The 21,353-nt window shown below is 39.1% G+C and overlaps 1 protein-coding gene across 9 annotated transcripts in view; it reads right to left on the bottom strand.

The window, feature by feature from the left end:
* Window positions 1–20,930, bottom strand: part of DMD (dystrophin) — a 1,137,868-nt gene extending 1,116,938 nt beyond the window's left edge. For all 9 annotated transcript variants that reach the window (XM_085319436.1, XM_085319439.1, XM_085319437.1 and 6 more), the window contains exon 1: window positions 20,631–20,930. In XM_085319436.1, coding sequence (XP_085175562.1) covers window positions 20,631–20,673 — 43 coding nt within the window. In that variant the 5' untranslated portion in view covers window positions 20,674–20,930. The remainder of the gene's footprint in view (window positions 1–20,630) is intronic.
* Between the last annotated feature and the right edge of the window lie 423 nt (window positions 20,931–21,353).

Raw genomic sequence — 21,353 nt, 5'->3', positions numbered from 1 at the left:
GGAACACAGACTTCACCTGCATACTGCAAAGTCAGTGTACACAAAGAAATACAGTAAAATACACAGTTTCCAAGCATATTTTCTGATTTAGAGATTATTTTTGAAAAGTTTGCTACAGTTTACACTCATTTCTCAACGTTCAGTAAAGAAACAGAAGCAAAATAAAGGTAGAGATATCACATAAAATAGGTTTAGCATAATTAAGGTGAGATCACAAACCAGGAACCATTCAGACAGAAACGTTCTCTTCACGTTGGTCATGAACTTTTTTCAGCAGTCCACACAATATTTTTTGTGCAAAAATATATTTTAAGAGTCACTTGCTTTAACAAACATTTACCTTACAATCATAAATAGCAGTCTTCTTTAATGTTTAAGAGAAATATACACCCTTAGACTGAACARGTAGGCAATAGAAACCCAAAATTAATACAGATAGTAGGTAACATGATGGCACTAGGTAGGGGCAATGGGAGCGAACGTGCAGGGAATCTCTTCACGGCAGTGCACAGTACACTAGGACATGGTAAATGACAGTGCTTTGTCACAGAGACAGCACTCCAAAGAAATGACTGCCCCCAAGAAGAGAAAGGACATTTCAATACCTTCAGTGATCACTGAGAGCCCAGCCTCAAGTGTACTGGGCCATTTTGAAATGATCTGAATTCTGTCTAATTTACTGAGCATCATGCTTTCTACCAAAGAGACTATTCTGAAGTACCACCAGAACCAACCACCAATAACCGACATAATAAATCAGACCTAGTTTAGTCTCAATTCCTGCAAAAACTCCTACTGGAGGGTCTTTTCCCATTCCTGACCAAGGTTATACATTCTAGGTACAGCCATCTCCTGAATGTCTAAAGGCAGTCAAGGGTTAGCAGGAACTCCTGCTTKATGTGGGTGACAGAGAGGAGAGGTTATGCCTGCACTGTGTCACAGACACGTCCATTAGAAAGGATGGCTTACCGATCAATTCAGGTGCTGATACACAGGCTCCTAAATATCCACTGTTTTTGTTCTACCACAAATATTAATCTTTAACAATCACTGTTGTTACTGTTAAATATAATTTRTTTCAGTTTCAACTTCAGCTGTGATTCTTACATCAGCAGTCACTTCAAGCAAAATTTGTCAATCGTCCTCCAACATGCAGTGTCTTGGCTAGTGAAATCAAATTCTTTTTTGAGAGCTGCAGAGCATTTGAAATCCAAATTGAAATTGAAATACACAATGAAAAAAATAAAATGAAACCCTTTTACAAAATGAAACCTTTGCTCTTTGGTCAATAYTGCTATAAGTAGACTAACAAAAAATAAAATAGAAGTTACTTTTGCATTAGGCTTAAATTTATGGTCTCCTGCTGATGCCTTTCCTCAATTGTATTCATATAGTATTGTATTGTATTCATAGAGTATATCATTGTATAGTAAGTCAGATTCGAATTCAACTACTACATGAAAGGCTTAAAAGCTACTACAGAGGAAAACACTGCGGCAATTCATAGTAAATGTCCTTGTGGGCTCTGGAATGTTAATGTGCTTCACACTGCAGTGAAGCCAATATATCCAGATAGTTTGAAACTATTATAACAAGTTAAAAATTGCCCACTAGTAACTATTTAAAGGTCATTAGTTATTTCTTATATATAGTGCATGTATTCAGCTAGCAGAAATTTAGTACTACATTGTTGGCCATAAAGGGAGAAGTTAGACAAGTTCTAAAAAGAGATCAAATCCTGGGGTGGATCCTCAATTAAAGTCAAATGAATTATATCCATCTACTCTAGCGCAGGAAATCTATAGAGTGCAAAAAACTTTGTGTCTTAGCAAGAGTTAATTGACAAACCATTGGTATTCAGACTGCAATTCTAATTGTGGTTGGTCAAAATACTCAAGATCTCAGTYGAACAAAATAATAAAAAATAACCTATGAAGTGTTGATTTCAAATGCCATCTCATTTKGTCGCAAAAATCACCCTTTTTTTCCCTTCAGGACAAAAGAAACTGCAAAAATAATACACATCATGACAGCGATGGATGCCCAGCTCCCGCCTTTAATACCAACCTATATATTCTCAGAAGTAACTTCACCCAAAGGCAGAAATAAAATCTTGTGTGTGAAAGTACAGTACCATGCAGCACTTCTCTTTTGCAATTCTTATAATTTTGAGGTAAGATATTTGATGATCTTGGAAAAGGATTTTTTTTTTCTAAAGCTAAGCCATATAGAACAAATAAGCACCATATTTACTTTAAGATTACATTTCTGAGGGGCAAATTGTTTGGTTCTCCTTGCCATGGAAATATTCAGTGATTCTTTTTGCTTCCATCATTAATTTGGTAACATGTTACTTTTCATATATGCGTGCTGCTTAGTAATAGGTTCYTGTTTAAATAAACAGGCTCTAGCTGAGGAAAAAAAAGACCAAAAAAATCCTGGAGGTTTTAAATTTGTAAGCAAAACGAAAGGTTTAATAGGTTGTTCAGACCTGCAGAAAGCTGAAAATATCCTACCAATTTTACATGATTGAACTATTGTGATTTACATTTTTTTTTCCATCAAATAATCCTAAATTGTACYGATAATTCTGTTCTATTCTGTTCAGTCATAAGTAGAGGAATAAGTAGAATAGGACTAACAACAAGGGAGGATGTAGGATGAAAAGAAACTAAGACAAATTATCAAGGGAAAAGAAAGAGGAACAGGAAAAGAAATAAAATGGACTTTATACAGTCCATATGGATTAAGACTCATTTATTTGCAAGACTGAATAATAGAAATTAATACTGGAAACATTTGCTGAACCATATTTGCACTTTTTATTGTAAAGGTCACAGAGGTGTGTAATGGTTTTACGAACAGAAAAAAAGTAATGGTAATAAAGTCCATTACTTACTATACTGCACTGTAACTCTAAACCAAAGAGCAATGAACTGTACCTTTGGAAACGCCAAGGAATTGCCTTTTATAGCTGAAAGGTCAAAGCAGAATTTGGAAGAACAGCTGGTAAGTTACATGGTCTTCATGGGTAGTCTGCAGTTTGCCAGTGAATTTATAGAAATTTCTATGCTGAGTAACAGACATAGGACACATTCTCTTTTAGTATTTAAGCAGAACAACCCAGTCCCTTTAACATATAAYGCCCACCTCAACACAAACAGTCTTTCAGGTGTATTTCCCTGCTTTTGTATATAACTCTGCCTACTCGGAATAGACATAAGCCTATTTCATAAACATTTCTCTGTTTATCTTGCAAGGCACAAGTGCAAATAAGCAGCAGAGTTGGGTTAAAGCAGCCGGCAAGTCTGTGGTGGCTGCCCCACCCCTCACACGCTTTGCTAAAGCACTTTCAACCCGCAGAAGAGCCCTCTGAAGCTGAATGGTAGAAGAAGTGGAGATAAAGGAGCTGCACTGGGAGTATCATTTATTTAGCATCCACGTGCTGTGTGCAGCTTTTGTCTAAGGCATGGCACAGGGATACACTTTCAGACGGCTCGATGGGCAGAAACTGCTGCAGTTCTTTTCTGCCGGGACAGAGGAGCCTGGAGAACAGGCATTTACACATAGAAAGCTTTTTTTTTCTGCACAGGGACAGTGAGCTGTCGGGATCTTTTAATGCTGCATTCTACAAATGACTGCCTGATGCGTAATCTGATAGCAGTTTCTGTGATCTTTCCCCACTTTCTGTACAAGGGGAATACTTTCTGCATGAACAAAAACTTCCACTCTTCCCTGACACGTGCCCACACTTTTCAGATGAATTCCATCTTCCTGCTACTCAGAGGCTAAAATAGTGAAAGCTTCGATCAGTGAATTTGAATTACAGGTAAAATATGCAACACATAGTGTATGTGAAACATTTAAGAGAACTGTAAATACAAAGTTTAAAGGTAGAGAGGAGGAAGGGTCTGTTCCAGTGATATCCAAACAAGTAGATACAAGAATCTTATCTCAATGCTCTAGCCCCAAGAATGTAAATCTCATTGAATCAGCATTTCTGGAGACCACCTACTTAAATCCAAGTGTTACAACCATGTTCTTAGGAGGCTTTCTCCAGCTCMGAGCTAGATGATGGACACTGTTCCCAGCCAGGGCCATAGGGAGGGATCTCATTCCGAATTCYTGTTTTGGAGTCTCCCTGGGAAATTCTTAATGACACAAGATGAAGTTTTCACAGAAGAAACACTTCTCAGCAGTTATTTCTCAATTTTAATATTGGTTTAGAGTAGTCATGTCTTTTTATCTAGGAGAAAACCAAGGTAACTCCTAACATTTTCATGGCAAACATTGTAACTCTCATTTCTGCCAAACAGGAAAGCTCATCTGCTTGGCTCATTAGGAATCTGTGCTCCAGTTAATCCAGGTCAAATCTGTTTTACCTCTCTGCAGTAGAAACTCTTTTCAGTAGGGCTGTACAGGGGCCACAGACTGGCAAACAGCTACGCAGAGCTTAGAGCACAATTACCATGCAACAAAAAAAGAGCCTTCTGATATAAATGGTATTAGAAAATACAGACCTAAAGTTGTCACGGCTCCTGCTTTATGGCCTTACTAAGTACAGAAAGTATTTTTATGTTAGAGTATGTGCTATTTATATGTATCATTGAGAACCAATTCTAAAGATCACAGGAGACTACAAATTGGTACCTTTAAGCTGAGAAACCACCCAGCTAGCATGGTGTCTCAGTAAAATACAGAAAGTCAATCACAAAGTTGGATTGGCAAATTTATCCCAAGGAAAAAAAATCAGCTTGTAGAAAATAGAACAATAAACAATAARTTTCAAGAATAAATTTTTTGTTAAATAAATAAATTAAAAAGTATTACCTAGCCTTTCAGTAGTTTCCATAAAAAATCAATAGAGATTTATGTATTTTCTAAATTAAAAATGGTTAGCATATTCTTTGTAAAGCAAATATAGAAATACAGAATAGTTTTGAGATGCATGGGATCTCTAGACACCATCTAGTCCAACAAGTGCTCAAAACAGGTCCCACTTCAAAGACAGATCAGGTTGGTCAGGGCCATGTTCAGCTGAGTTTTGATCATCTCCAAGGGAGGAGAATCCACTACCTCCCCGGGCAACCCATTCTAGTGCTTAAGCCACCCTTGTAATAAAAAATCTCTTCCTTGTGTCCTGTCATAATTTCCCTTAGGGCAATTTGTCTCATCCTTTTCCTGTACATTTCCAAGGTGAGTTTGACTCCATTTTCTCCATACCTACCTATTAGGTAGTTGAAGACAGCAGTTAGATGTCCCCTTATCCTTGTTACAGCTAATTGATATTGTAGTTTTACCTTTCATCATTAGGAATAGTACAGTTTTGCACTCAGTACAGTTCCAACATTTTTTGTAATAAAAGGATTTTAGCTTCTTCTCAGTTTGATATGAACTACGGACCTAGCAGTAAGTAAAAGCACAAGAGCCTCCTGTAGTCACAGTATTTCTCCTTAAACACAAACTATATGCATATACACAGTATATTATGTTACTAAACATATGCAGAGCTACCTGAGTTCTCAAAAGCAGTTGCCTGAAGCAAACTGGAACATTGATCAGGGACACCATCAGTGGCAAAGTCAAGCTTTAGCCACAAAAACTGAATTAAATAGCACATTTAAGCAATAATAATAAAACCACATACATGGCATAGTCCTTGAGGTACTTGCTCAGATTTTGAACAAAGCACATACATTTGTGCTAACAGGACAAGGGTGAACTCACACTTAGCAACTACGTCTTTCAATCTGTTGGTTATTGAGAAACATGTGACCTCTATGGAAATCCCCCAGCAAGTTCAAGATCCTAAACCATGGAAATTATCAATTGTACAAATTCTTTTTGAGTCATTTGTTAGGCAGTTGGGCAATCTAGGGCCTAGAATATTCTGTGTTATCAATGTATATAGCAGAAATGTAAATGAATATGAGAGAAAAAGACCAAAGGAAAGGATAGTCTAGTGAAACCCTAGGGCCAAATCACACAGATCAAGGAGCAAGCAAAAAAGAATTTCTTCATTGCCTTTAAGTAGAAACTGGTTGCTTGCCTCTAAAAGCCATCTTTGAAGACTTGACCAGGAATAGTTCTTCAAACTATGTAACGTAAATCCTAAATAAAAAACCCTAAATAAAACTATGTATGTAAACTCTTAAGTGGACWGGAAAGGCTGATTAATTCTCAAACTCTAGCTGAGATGCTGAGGCAACCAAAAGAGATCTTTAATGCATGGTGTTTTTTCACATTATCATCTTGGAAAAACTAAACTTATGTCATGTATACTAAGCACACTGTTCTTTGAATGGTATAATCATTATCCAAGGGTGGACTGGCAAATTCCCCTAATATCGTGTTCACAGCAGGCTTGTGGGTTCCCAAGAGTTTAAAGGAACTGCAGCGCAGCGCTGCAAGAACCTAAGGGGAAACATATAATGTTATCTTCTACAGTCAGGGAGGTCACTCTCTCTGCAAGCAGCAAGACATACTCAGTATGATTTAAGTCACAGTTGTTATCAAAAGAAATCCTTGAACATAGCATCTTTGCACTCAACTTAGGCATATGAATTAGTAAATCAGAGAAGCTGCAGTCAGTCAAGTTTCATGATAAATGGCCAGGGGAAAAGATTTGTGAGTTTATCAATATTTCATGATATTACAACACTAAATGTAATAATTTTATATGTAATGTGAAGACAGTACTGAACTTCTACTTTTCACTAGGAAAATACACTACATAACGCTTTCACTACACAGGAAAGTGCAAGCTTTGTTTCTTCTAATACCATTGAAACACTTTGTGCCTCCAATTGAGAATGTGAATTTAGTTCTCAAGAAAAAAATAGATTTTTCTCTATCACCTGTTTCCTCAGTATCCAAGTAACCAGAAATAAGGAAGATTGGAAACACAGTAAGAGAATTGAAGATCCCTAAGGAAAAGATACAGGACTTTAGAGGGTTCAAGGGGGGATTAAATAGATATAGTCAGTCAGAGAGCAAGATTTTGGAAGAAGAGTTTTACTAAAAAAACAAAATTGCCTCACAGCTGAAACTACTGGAATGTTTGTAGACCTAATATTGAGGAACAAGAGCAGAAGCAGTCAGATGCTCCCATAGTGTCACAGGGAGCACTTAGCTTATTTTTCTTGGCTCAGAGAAGTCTCACTGTAGAGCATGAGACTTATATTTTTTGGAGATAAATAGTAAAGTACTATAGGTGACAACAGCCATTTTCACAGATCAAAAGGCAATATTATTGATACCATGGAAATAAAATTCACAGTAAAATCCATGGTAAGTCCTGTTTGTTGGCTGATGACAAAGGCTTCAGAAAGGGTATTTTTTTTGTTTTGTTCTGTTCTGGTGTTAGTTTTCTAAAGCAGTGAGAAGAAATAAGATCTTCTTAGACATTAAAAAGGGATTATTGGTTTTTTTTTTTGCTGAGGATTCAGGGACAAGTCTTGCAGTGTAACTGCTACAAAGACTCTTAGCAGCAATGAGGAAGCTGTCTGAAAAAAAAGGAAAAGAAGGATTCAATATCAGTGGCAGAACCAATCCATATTACTAATTCCAAAACTTCAAGTTCCTGACAATAAGGGAAGGATCAATGAAGATATTGAGAGGAGCAGATCTTTGGCCAGTGCTCCCTTGAACTGGCTGTGCAAGGCAATCAAGTCCATTCTAACTTTACCAGCTCTTTGTGCTGAACTGTAACATGCCCCCAAACTTGTTTTATTCAAACTACGTAAAAACTGAATTCAGTGTTGCTGGGCTGGTGGGAGGAAGGGGGTGAAGAGAGAACCATGAAAAATAAGTCAGCAAAATAGATCCAGAAGCACATAGTTGACTGAGTGGTTTGGCATGGGCACTGTTATCCCAACAATGAATAAAGGGACCAGCCCTGGGAGAAATGCTGAGGATGAGGCCCCTGGAAAACTGTGACATTCCTTTGTTCCTTAGTCAAGYTTCAAATGAATATGCCTCTGTTTCGAACATATGTTGCTCTGTTAGGCTGCGGCTTGAGCCCAAATCTCAGTGGCAATATTCACTCCAGGACTTTCAGCCTCTGATGCAGAACACAGACTGGCTCCAGCCACCAGGGACACAGCAGGCTCAGAAGGGTGACAGCGGGGCAAGCACAGAAATGTGGCCTCAAGAAGCACAACGGCCTCCCCAAGATGTCTCCTGGTATTGTAGTCTATGGAGGCCTCTCATCTGAGCTTCAGTAATAAGAARCAAGTTCTTACCAAATCCTGTGCAGCCATGAACCAGGCCAAAGCAGATGATCTATAACACAGATGTCTCTGTTAGGTGTGAAAACTAGACAGAAATCAGGCACATTACAAGTCAGGTCTAAATTAACAGGCTGTGACAGATTAGATCMAACACAATTCATGCGCAAGCAGTGATTTCTGCCAGGCTTCACCAGCCCATCACGTAGTTTATTCTAGACCCAGAACAAGATGATTTAGGCTATACAGACACACACTGAACCACGTACAACAGGCCCATGGTGGAGGGAAGGGGAGGAGAACTGCAAAGGACTCYCAGGGAGAAATCTGTGCTTGCTCACTCAGGGTTATCACACTCCTTTCTGGAAAGCTTCTCCAGCTTCTCCAGAAGCAARGCCTTGCGAACCAACCTGCCTACCACTGTGAGAAGACACAGTACCATAAAGATGTAGATTAGAATAAAGACTGCTAAAACAACCCTGCGTATCTGCTACTGCCACATGCACCTCTTTAGGGTTTTCTCCTCTTTATGTTCTCATGCAGACCCTTCCAAGACATGCACCACGGTGGCATCACTCTGAGGGTGCCAAGCACGTTTGTTTCCTAGGTCATCTCCCTGCCTCACACGTCTGCTGCTCTCAAGTCTTTCCCCATATCCTCTCTGGCTACCTTCTGGACGATTGCTTCCCTCCATCTACCCCATACATCACTCTGTGGTATGGCATCCAGCCTTCCATTTCTGCTTTTCCAGCAGTTTCAGCTGTCTGCAACAGTTGCCTTTACTGTTTTATCATCTACTATAATACATTTCTCTTCAAGACAAATTCTTGTGTTGATTTTGCAAATATGTAAATACATTTCCTTACTGTAAGCATGARATTTGAATGCATGAATAAATGATCACATAAAGTGCAGGTCTAGATGCATGCAGCTGCAGGCGCCCTGCTCGTGTTTAAATTCAGTTGCCAGCTAGCTCCTCTTCTGTCAGCCCTCTTCCTGCACAGAGAGATCTTGTGACAGAACAGCTCTCTGCAGAAGGCAATTTAGGAATACACTAGCTGTGCTAGTCCCAGAAATGAGGRATTCACATTTTAGGAATGCCTCAAAAAATATTTTCTGATGCAATTATGACTWGCTTACAGCACTGACATTTCAGCTTGCTAAAAATGATAATGAGCTACCTCTAACAGTGAAGGCCCCATAAAAGGGTCTCTCCGTATGAAGTCAGGCTTCAGTGTACYGCTTAATCTGCAGTTACATTTAAATTGCATTTATATTACAGATTTATTAAATCGTGTATACGACTTCTGACAAATAGTACTTTCAGTTKTTATATTATAGAAATAATAATTATAATGAGTTACTCATAAATTTAACTTACTCTTTTAGAGAGTTAGATTAGGAATAAATCTGAATTATACTGGAGTAAAACAACTTGAAGTTATTTTCCTTTTTTCTGCATAAATACCYTTTTAAAAAGAGTTCTTTAATTGATATAGGGGTGCAGGAGTTGGCTCTGTTAATGAGTTAGTACTGTAATTATGAAAATAAAAATATTAAAATTATTAAAAATACAAAATTAAAATAAAAATATTCTACCTTCCTTATCACATTGCCAAGAATCCTGCAATATCCTTGAGAATAACTAGAACTTTTGACAAATGTCACAACAGCTAATACCTGTCACCACCATTATTTAAGGCACTTGAAACTTCATAAACCCATCTCTAGAGCTCCCTTCTCTCTAGCAATATTTTTGATCTTTTTCAAATATGATTTCAGTCCTGACTACAGTAATGACAACTTCGCTATTCATATAATATTTTCTTGCTCTCTTCTACCAACCTAATTTCAGTGTTCAGCTTTGCCTACTGGAAAGAACCACTTTTTTGCTAGTAGGACTACAAGTCCAGAATCTCATCTTGGCCTCAGGAGTTTCGAACAGCATATTGACCATTGATACCCTGTTAATGCTTGCAGATTCCTTGACCATATCTACAGAGCAAACTGTTGATGCATTCATTTCTATTTCAAACTGGTTTTGGCTGTATATTGTAGATCATATAGAATAAGAAGTACTTTAGAAAMTCTTAGCAGGTCTAGTGCAATTTAGTTAATGTATCTTGAATTTGAGCAGACTTTAAACACATAATAGACATTCTACATTCAATATTAATTCAGATGGACTTTACAGAAAAAGGATATTCAGAGAGATTAGGGCATTCAAAATGGATACATCCTTACAGAGTAGCTCTGAATTGGTTTGTGACTAACTTATAATACGGGTGTATAGGGAAGTGCTAGCAATTCTAACGCTTGCAATTGATTRTGCCACGAAAAAAAATGGCTGTACCTGGCATCAAAAGTGACATGAGAACCCCCAAATCTGTGTTTCCAGCCCCCYTCCACAGTAGTCAGGAGAGCTGCTTACAAATAAAACCACGGAGGGAGCTGGTCCATGTCATTGTGAGGACAACCTTGAGCATCTGTGAAAGGTCGTGACAAGCAGGGGAGGTTCCTCAGGACTGGAAAAAGCAAATGTCACCCCTATCTTCAAGGAGGGCAAGAAGGAGGATCCAGGGAGCCATGGGCTGGGCAGCCTCACCTTGATTGCTAGCAAAGTGATGGAGTAAATATTTCTGGAAATCATTTCCAAACATATTAAGGACAAGAGGGTGATTGGGAGAAGTCAATATGGATTTACAAAGGGGAAATCATGGTGACCAATCTGATAGCCTTCCATGATGAGATGACTGACTGGCTTGGCAGATGAGGGGAGAGCAGTGGAGGTTTTTTATCTGAACTTCAGCTAGGCTTTCAACACTGTCTCTAACARTATCCTTATCTATAGTATCAGACTGATGACAGAGAGGCGAATGAAAATTGGCTGAACTGCTGGGCTCAGAGCACTGTGATCAGTGGCATGAAGTCCAGCTGGAGGCTAGTCACTTATGGTGTTCTCCAGGGGTTGATATTGGGGCCAGTATGTTTTAACATCTTCGTTAATGACATAGATGATGGGAGAGAGAGCACCCTCAGCAAGTTTGCAGATCACACAAACTGAGAGGAGTGGCTGAGACACCAGAGGGCTRTGCTGCCATTCAGAGAAACCTCAACAGGTTGGAGAAATGGACCCACAGGAATCTCACAAAGTTCAGCAAAAAGAGGTACAAAAAGTCCCACACCTGTGGCAGAATAACTCCATGCACCAGTACAGGCTGTGGGCTGATCTGCTGGTAAGCAGCTCTGCACATCTCTGATCTGGACATTCCTAGTGGACAACAAGTTTGCCATGCGCCAGCAATGCCCTCTGACAGCAAAAATTGCTAGTGGTATCCTAGGCTGCACTAGGCAGAGCACCAGTAGGTCAAGGAAAGTGATCCTTCGCTCTACTCAGCCTTGGTAAAACACACCTAGAGTGCTGGGTCCAGTGCTGGGCTCTCCAGTACAAGAGGGACATGGACATACTGGAGCAAGTCCAGGGAAATGCCATGAAGATGATCAAGGGATTCAACCCTCATAGAAGGGTGAGAGAGCTGGGACTGTTCAGCATGGAGAAGAGAAGGCTCAGAGGAGGCACCTTACAAATGTTTCTTTACTCACCTGATGCAGTGAGTAAAGAAGGTGGYGCCAGACTCTTTTCAGCGGTGCCCAGTGACTGGGCAAGAGGTAATGAGCACATATTGAAACACAAGAAATTCCATTTAAATGTAAGAAAACCTGTGATGGTGGTCAAACATTGCAATAGGCTGCCCATAGAGGTTGTGGAGTCTCCATCCTTGACATTCAAAACCTGACTGGATASAGCTTGGTTCGAGATGACCCTGCTCTGAGTGAGGGGTGGGGTGGGGAAATAGTTGATATCTAGGGGGGGGTAGGGAACTAGTTGAGGTGACTTCCCACCTCACTGACTCACTGATTTCTGTGAAATTTCATCAATTTATACACAGGGCAACAACTTCTGGAAGCACTCCAAGAAAACTACAACACCTCTGAGGAACTCCTACTCAGTTAAAAAAACCCTCCACAGACTGACTTATTGCACTAGGAAAATCTGAATCCCTAGGCCACTGTTTAAGGCTAAGATCTTTTTCACTTTCTTAATYATAATTTTCTAGGAAAGATGGGAAGGAAAAAAAGAAAAAGAAAGAAAAGCCCTTATGCCTCCTGTAGACAGATTCAGGGAAAAAAAAAATTCTGGCCACATTTGGAACAAGTCTTAGTTCAAATCATGTCCTCCTTCAGTTTGAGCAGGGAGGTTGGACTAGATGATCTCTGGAGGTCCCTTCCAACCTTATTAATTCTATGGTTCTATGAAGAAGAGGACTACTGGTCAAGTCAACTTTGCTTCACATTTACCTGAATCATGTCAAGAGAAAAATGAAACAATTCAACATCTGGGAAGACTTTGCAAAATGAGCATTAAGTAATCTTAAGGTAATATGCGAAAATTAGCAAGCCTTCTTGGAGGAGAAAACGGCTTATTTAAAGCAGCTAAAACAGCAGAGCAAAAGATGTGCGTGACTCAGAGAAAAGTGCCAGAGCACAAGAGAAAATAAAAGAGGTGACAACAGTATCAGAAAGAATCTGTGCTTCACAATTCAGAGGTTATTCCCTAAGAGGAATAAATTTGCCCTTACAAGACCAAAAATCGAATATTTAGGATCATTCAGTTTGTTTTCAAAATATACAGATGTAACAGTTGAAAAGAGAGAGAGAACAACCGTATTATAAATAGAAGCATTTTTGGATTGATTATGAATAGACTTGTCCTTTTTGAACAAGAAGTAGAGAGAGACTAAGTAATTTAATAGATGTCCCCCCCCCACCCAGGGCAAGAATGAGCTCCAACAGATATTCTCTGAAGCTCTTTCCACATTACTCAGGTATTGTGGAAAATACCACTTCACTGTGGATATCTTTCACTCTGAGTACGGGAGTCTGATACAATTAAGTACAAATTCAACTTACAATGCTCTGTAGAAAAATTGAGAGATTGATTAAAGCAATTTAATTTATTTAAATCTACATTCATATCACTGAGCCATCCAGTATCATTCAGTTGAAAGGATACAGATATTATGGAACTTTAAACAATTAGATAAAAAAGTTAAAATAAAGATCTGTGATGATTTATTATGTTTATAGAACTTTTGGTCCCAATAAGTGTTGCAGGTTCTACTGTGAGATAATAGCTCCTGATAGTCACCATTTATTCCACAATATTAAGGAATATACTCTGCCCTTCCTATGTTAGGATGTTCAGAACTCTCTCTCTTTTTTTTCTTTCTTTTTTTTTTTTTTTTTTTGGTAACTATTAGGAAGAACTGAAGGGACAGAATCAACCATATAACGTATTTGTCCTTTGCAGACTGCTATAAAAGGAATTGTTCTAATGTTGGCGAGAAAGCAAGAATTCAATTTCGTGAAAAGTGACTTGGCTTCACCTTTGGTTTCCATTCAAAGTCTGATGCAACTGAAACTTTCTCCTCTGTAAACAGAGTATAAGCAGAGCAAACACTTTAATCTGGATCTTCTACATTTTTAGTGAGTGAGTAACCAGTGGTCTACCAAGCACTTACAAATGCAGCCTTAGAATTTCATGTTAAAACATACTGCTTTCTAGTTTCCACACAATTTGCAGGGCATAGGAGGGGAATAAATATTAAGTATGTACAATGCTTTAGATCAGATGATAACAGAAAGTTGACAGTAAATAAAACGAAGTGAAATGAATAAAAAAAGAAATATTGTTGCTCCCCTGAAATCTTGCACAAGATGTTCATTCATTTTGGGCTGCCAACAATCTCCACTGAAAGCAACATACAACAGAACAAGCTTAATTCAAATCAATATGGCTACACGCATCACATCCACAAATTAAGTCAGATCACTGCCGATTTGCACCTTTGCAGTTTCATCTTCTCTGTTTTTCAGTTCTAATGAACCCCTTTTAAGTTGGGCAGGATCATTGTAAARGTGTATTTGTGGACATTCTGGATCTCAGAGGCAATATGTGATCTCCTCATCCTGGCATATTGGTCTCTCTGCAGCAAGAAGCATCTCCTTTCCCTTTTCTCTCTCTCCCGAAACAGATTTCCTCACATTTTTCTTCCATGGTAGTTGATCCACTTTGAGATAGATTAGACAGCCCCATGTCAAAGGGCTTTCAAATTGACAGAAAGGGTTGGGGGAGTTGGTGCATACTTCCTAAGCCCATGAAAGACRCAGGATAGCTTTATCKCTAACAGCTTTAGAGATAGTGTCCRTGCTGAAGAAACGGACACAAATCTTCAGACTTATTYCTATCATCAATTTATAACCAAAATGTGTTCCTGGCTACTTAGCAGCTTGCCTACAGTATCCATCATCCAGGAACTTCATGAGACACTCTTTTAACACCCCTAATAATGCTAACTATATAACGATACTATTAACCTTTTTAAAAAATAGAGTGCCTGCACTAATTTTTCACCACCCCAGCAACAGCTCTGAGCTTTGTTTAGCCAGAAATAATTCATGAATAATCTCTTCCAAAGACAAACTTTGAAATTAAAAAAAAAATGAATGTGAGAACAAGACGAAGAGAACTATGAAAATACTTGTATGTGTGACTAAAGCAAGAGGGAGGGGGGAGGCAGAAGGATAGATGGACAGGGACCCTGCAGTTCTCCACAAATCTTTTGACATATGCGTCATCAGGAGAGTGCTAGCTAGGTCAAAGTAGTAATAGGTCCTGCTGCAGAGATGTTTCTTAGGAGTCTTGTACTTGGTTTTGTCCTTCTTTTCCTTTTTCTCTCCCTCCCTCCAACCCCGTTTGTTTTTTCCCCCTCTTCTGCCCCTGTAGTCCGTGACCTTCACAAGACAACACTGCTGCTTTGATAACCGAAGCCAGCCTCCAAGGACCGGCAAAGCTTCCTGGGAGAGAAGACTGTCGCCTTGTTCACAATCCAATCAAAACCTGAAAGCACCAAGGAAAAAATAAACCAAGGACATCGTTATTCCGTCTCATTGTGATTTGGCTCGCCTTCAAATCACATACCCTGTATATCTGAAATAGCAGCAACGCCTCCATTAACTGAGCYTTCCAACACTTTAATCAAAGTATCTTTTAGAATAAAAAGGCAGAAATGTCAAATTCCAATCACCCTTTAAATTCTTTCCATTCCCTACACTACGCAAAATTAAGAGGCTCTCGCGTGGATAATTTCCTTTAAAAACAAATGTGCATGTGTGCAGACGTTATTGACACACACACGCTCACCAATTTTAGAATGTGCAAACACCCACGTGGTGAGACATGGAGGCTCCTTGGTGGGGYAGTGTGCACTCAAGGTCAAACACGTGAGATAAGCTTAACTGATTTTTCACAATAATGTCCATGCTTTGGAAGAAATCACTCTTCAAGGGGGCAAATGTCAAATACCTTGTCAAGCGTATATTAAAAGTAGCTTGCTGCCTGTCTTCTAAGTAATATTAAGAATATCAAATACTGATGTTGCTTTTTTTTTCCACTGGCCATTTTTGAAGGGCTGAAGACCCACAGCTTTCACAGAATCACAGAATTAGTAAGGTTGGAAGGGACCTCTGGAGATCATCTAGTAGCTTTCCCAGATTTTACTGACAGCCACAGGAATAAAAAGTGCTTCAAAGAAACATACACAATGGATTTGATTAGCCTGACTAAAACCCTCTCTCRCTCATATGACGCTCTCTTGTTTCATGCTGTTCATAATCCCTGTAGGTCCCCAGTGATCATTCAGAATCTACCAGCAAAGGCAAGGCAAGCAAAATGTGATAGCCTAGGTCCCCATTTAGGTCAGCTCTACACACTGCAGAGTTTTTAGTTACTAATACCAGATGTTTTTCTCTCTATTTTTTTGTTTTTAGAAAGGAATTCCCAAACCATTCAGATACTTCATAAAAAAACACCGTAGGAAAAAACTACTTAGCACTAACGTATTTCTGTAGTGATTTCTATGAGGAAATGCTTATGATTGTATTCTTTTTATGACTAGGGTCATGCTCATTTATTTCTGTTGAAGGTAAAGGATAGATTCTTTAAAAAATAATAGTCCTACAGAGATGGATTACTTTTAAGATACAGAATTACAGATAGCAAGGATCAAGCAAAATTCCCAAACATTGTCACTTTCATGCTCTAAATAATACCCATAGATTAAAATAGGACTTGTGATCTGAACCAAGAAAGATTATGACTTTCTCAAAATTTAGCACATCATTCCTTCAAAACACATCCTTAAAAACTTTCCAATTTGTTATATATGTGACAAGTAACCTAGAACACAAGGTTTTATCTTATTTGCAAAATGTACTCAAAACCAAAACAAACACATTTGCCTTACGTGATTTTCTTTAGAAAGATGAATGAACGTGTTCTCTGGTATAGCCCAACTGGCAAACCATTCTGAAGAGCCACAGTCTGCTAACCATTATTTTTGCTTTCCACAAAGCTCACTCTTTGATAAGGCACAATTATTTAAAATTCCCAGTGCTGTTCTGCTTCCCCTGACAGTGATACGGTATTATCACAAGTGCATTCTTCTTGATAACACTGTGATGCTATAAAGTTCCACTAAATTTACTGAGAAGTCTTTTTCAGTGGTTAGCTGTAACACAGTACAATCATTATCCTTTTAAATGATGATTAAGCTTTGGGGTAACATTTAATTGAAAATGTACTGTGAAAATCAACAAGTCGTCCTTTTCAAATCAAGGCTGCTTGGTTCACAATTCAGCTCAATGTAATTTTGTCTAACAGTAATCCATGACAAAAATATATAAACTTAATCCTGTTACCTCTGGAGATCTTTCAAAAATGCTTAACTCCTTGACTCCTTGGACAAATCAGAGGCTCAAATAATTTCACATCATCAATATAGGGTTACTTTTTTTTTTTTTCCTTTTTTTTTTTTAAGTTTTATACCTTTTCAGGTATAAATAACTCAATCTGATCAGTAACTATATTCTATTAGTTACATAATTGAATCTTTCCTAATATAAAAAAAAAAATCCAAAAAAGTGAGTAGATTAATTTTCACAGGATCATCAGTTTCATACATAACATGCTGCTTGACTACTGTTCCTTGACTGTTGTCCTCGGCTAAATAACTGTCCTCAAAAGAGCCATAGACAGGTTCAATATATCAGGGCAGCCTGGGGACCAAGAATTATGGAACGCTCACTAAATATGATAGACAGGAAGATGCATTCTCCTCCACAGGTCAAGGAGTGATTTTAAAAGCTGATCTTTCCCCAAATACAAGATCTGAAGAAATTTGCTGCTATCCTTCTTCGGTCTCCTCGAGTTGTCTTAGGCCATAGCAAGTTGCAAGCTTCAGCAGGAGCAGTTTTGTAACACGAAACAACTGGTGCTGCCAACCCAGCATCACACAAGACGTTTCACGAGGCTTGCTTTGGAGCAGCTTTAGGTTGACACTGCAGACCAAACACCCATAAAGAGTTTGTGTGCGTTAGTTGACCTCTTGGAGTGCATCTTCGAGTCCAGTTTCATCCAACAGGGACACAATCACAATCCCAAGACCGCTCTGGGATGTGAACCAAAACACAGCAAGCAGGGAAATCTAGGAATTCACTTCAGAAATGCACTCCTGATCTGAGCTAAGACACCAATGTAGATGTAGTATGGTAAAATCGTAATAGCTGGTATGAGACCCCTTGTGACCACTAAATTTTAGGTAGGATTAGTTCTTTATTGAACTGGCTCTGGTTTATGATTAATTCTATTTTTAGTCACCACTTTGTGCAAATCCAAGAAGAGAAAGAGAATGCCTGTGTGTAACTGTAAGCACAATTTGATTCCGTTTCAGATTAAGGGCACAGAAAGAGGGTTATATCAGAAAAACAGCAAATCACACTGAATACTTTAGAGAGGGTAGATTCTGAGATAAAGTTTACAGTAATCTCATCTTAACTGAAACAAAATGAAATCTAGCATATCTGATTTTCCCRTCACTTTATTATTTAGGTGTCATTGTCAAAGTATCTGTAGAAACCTGGAAGAGACAGTTCCTGCCCAAGGAGTTTTCAGTCCAGCTCGGACAGAAGTAAGCACAGAAAAGCTCAGGAAAGAAAGTAAAGCACAGTGTGGTGAATGAACACCTTCAGGTTCTCATAAAGGTCGTTCTCAGTAGAAATGAAAGAAACCAGGAAAYGGAGAAGCTGCATTTATTGCTGCAGCATGGGGAGAGATACCAGACAGAAAGGAAGAGGTGGGTGTGGAAGTCAGTTTGAAAGGGAACTTTAAGTGAAGCGAAAAGATGGATTTAAAAAATAAAAACAAATGTAAGCAAGTCAGAGCAAGAAGTTTTCATCTGATACAAAGAAAGAAGCAAAGCAAGCAACGGGAATGAGAAGGCGAAGGGACATGCTCTGAGTGAAGACCAGCGATAAATATGACAGCTTTATTTTGGATGTACTTTGTAACATACTGCAGATATGGGCTTTCCTTGTTTATCAAACTACAACTATAAAAAACCTTGACAATATTATACAAAACTGTATTGAGAGTAATGCCTTGCCCTTTAAAAGAGTCAGGATACAAGTGAGAAAATCAGTTCAGCTAAATAATTCCCAAGATGCGCTAGGACAGTTCCCTTTCATATTAGATATGAACACAGTTACGTGACATAATTTAGCAAGTGATTTAAAGGCTCTGGTCATGAATGCTATTTATCTGTTACATGYAACTCTAGTTTGCTATTTGTATTTTTCAAAAGCTCTGAAGCAGCTATTTTTTTCTTTCTTTCAACTACTCTATCTTCATAGTGCAATCATAACTCTGGAGCTAAGCAACCCTTATTCCTTTCACCCTTATTTAGCAAGCAGCTCCCCATGCAGCCCAGTTTCCTTCCCAAGGCTGAAGAGCAGGTAGTGGCCAATATTGTGGCGATCTTGGGAAGTGAGTAGATAGAGAAGAGAAGATAGCAAATCCTCCTTATTTCTCTCAAAAGAGCACCAGCAGAAAAGTTTTGGCACTACTCAGTTTCTTCCAGAGAAAGCCATTTTCCTCTTGCCAACAAAAAGTAAAACACTCCTTCCCTGTCCCCCCAGTATTTTCAGAAATGAAGCAATCTGCCCCCTAATTATTTAGTATGTGATGGTGATGTCATTATCCTATTCCTTCTTGAACTCTCAGACTGTACTCAAAGAGTAAAGGGTCCTATCACTGCAGGATCTCTCTTAGTGGCATAAAACTGTATCTGGAAATGTTATATTTCATTTAAGATTATTATTTACTGTCCAAGAAAATAGAATTAGATATAGTCTTAAAACAAGGAAATAAACTACGGCATAAAACTACACCTGCAACCTGGAATTTTCTGTTTTAAGCTCATTTCCTGTCAAAGATAATAAAATCTAGCATTACTTTCAAGAAGCTCATCATAAGTGAGTGACTATGCAGTTCATTTTATGTGATAGGGGGAAATGACAGTGCGTATTCCCCCAGCTTCTGTGATCAGAAAAGGAAGAGAAAGCCAGGAATTCTATTACTGTGCAGACACAGGATTAAGCTGAAAGTGGAAGACAGAAAATAGATTATAAAACAGGGGGTGGAGACTATAGATTAAGTCAGGACAATACTGACACTCTTTCTCTCAACACAATCTGTCCTGGGAGCTTGGGTTGGGGGCGGAAGGAGAAAGATTGTCTGGGAGTTTGGTAGATGGATTTTAAAACTCTCTCTCATTCTTTTATTCTTGGCTCTCTCATTCTTTTTTTTTCTTGACATCCTCTATTCTTCTTCTTATTGCAGATAAAGAATAGCTTTAAAAGAACAAACAAGCAGAACTCTGGAAAACGCGCCTGCTCTTTGCTGGGAAGAGCATGGGAGAGCTCAGCTGCTGCTCACTTTGCGCAAAACTGACACCCCCTCATTCAGTTGCTACCAGACAGTTTAGTAACGAGAGATCTCTTACTGTGTAAATTAATATAAGGCAGTGAAACTGCATATGCCATTAAAGTTCAAAGCAACTGATTAATCCTTTGATGTGTTGCCAAATTATTATAACAATGACACTGGTTTTTCTTGCAGATATATTGSTCTGTCTTCTCAAGAAAAAATCTTAATCCCACGCCTTAATATGTGGTGACCCTAGGAAGAAATGTATTTTCTTTATTCAAGGCAAAGATGGGTAGCAATTCTGGATTACATTTTTCATATATAACTGTATGTACAGRATTTCCCCCTCCCCAAAAGACACATTAAAAATTCTCTCTGTTTTTCCCCCAGTGCTGTATCCTTTTTTAGACTTGGAAAGTAAACACTTTAAAATGCATGCTGTTAGTGGGCTGCGTAGCACTATACTGCTCTGTCAAAGTGAGTATTGTGATAAATTATGTCAGTCTGTTCATACTTACAATAATCTTCCACTTCCTCATACCAAACAGTGTGAGCAGACATGAAATCTCTCCACAAAAAGCAGAAAAAGAAAACAACAGCAAAATATTTCTTGGCAAAGCGTATCCCAACTTTGCTGCTCCAGCAGCTCGTGCTGAATTAGGCTGGTCCCTGCGTAATGACAGCTATGACCCAACCAGCCCCAGCCGCTTGGAGGAGGAGAAGGCAGCGCACAGCGTGGTCGGGCGCAGGGCTACGTTAACTGCGCCTGGGGTCTGGGTCCCGCGCGGGGAAAGCGAGGGCTCCTCACTCCCGCGGAGCCGACGTGGTAACTAATGCCAGCGCTCTTTGGAGGCCCCGAAATGTTTCAAATTCCAGGACCTGCGCAGAAGCAATACTCTGCTTCCCTCAAAACAAAGTTGATTTCCCATAATAGGACAGCCCATGCTCTCTACATATAAGGCTCTGCTCCCAGGGTGGCATGTGGAATGGATTTAAGCTATGTGTTACAGCTCTCCAAGCAGCATTTAGCCCTACCGAGTGGAGTGAATATATTTACCGCTCTCCACTCCATTGCCCTGGGAGCCCCTATGAAGCAGATTTCACCCCCCTCCACCGCAGCAAACGCCGCCCCCCCCAGCCGATCCCCAAGGAGGATCCTCCCGATTTAGCAGGAACTCTGGCAGAGGCATCCGTTCTTTCCCRGTGTATTGCGGCCTCACCCCTAAACGCGGGAAAAAATA

The sequence above is a fragment of the Rhea americana genome, unplaced genomic scaffold, assembly GCF_003343005.1.
Source record: "Rhea americana isolate MKP2758 unplaced genomic scaffold, rheAme1 scaffold_59, whole genome shotgun sequence".
NCBI lineage: Eukaryota > Metazoa > Chordata > Aves > Rheiformes > Rheidae > Rhea > Rhea americana.
Note: the sequence above shows the minus strand (reverse complement) of the source record. Positions and strands in the feature narration are given on the sequence as shown.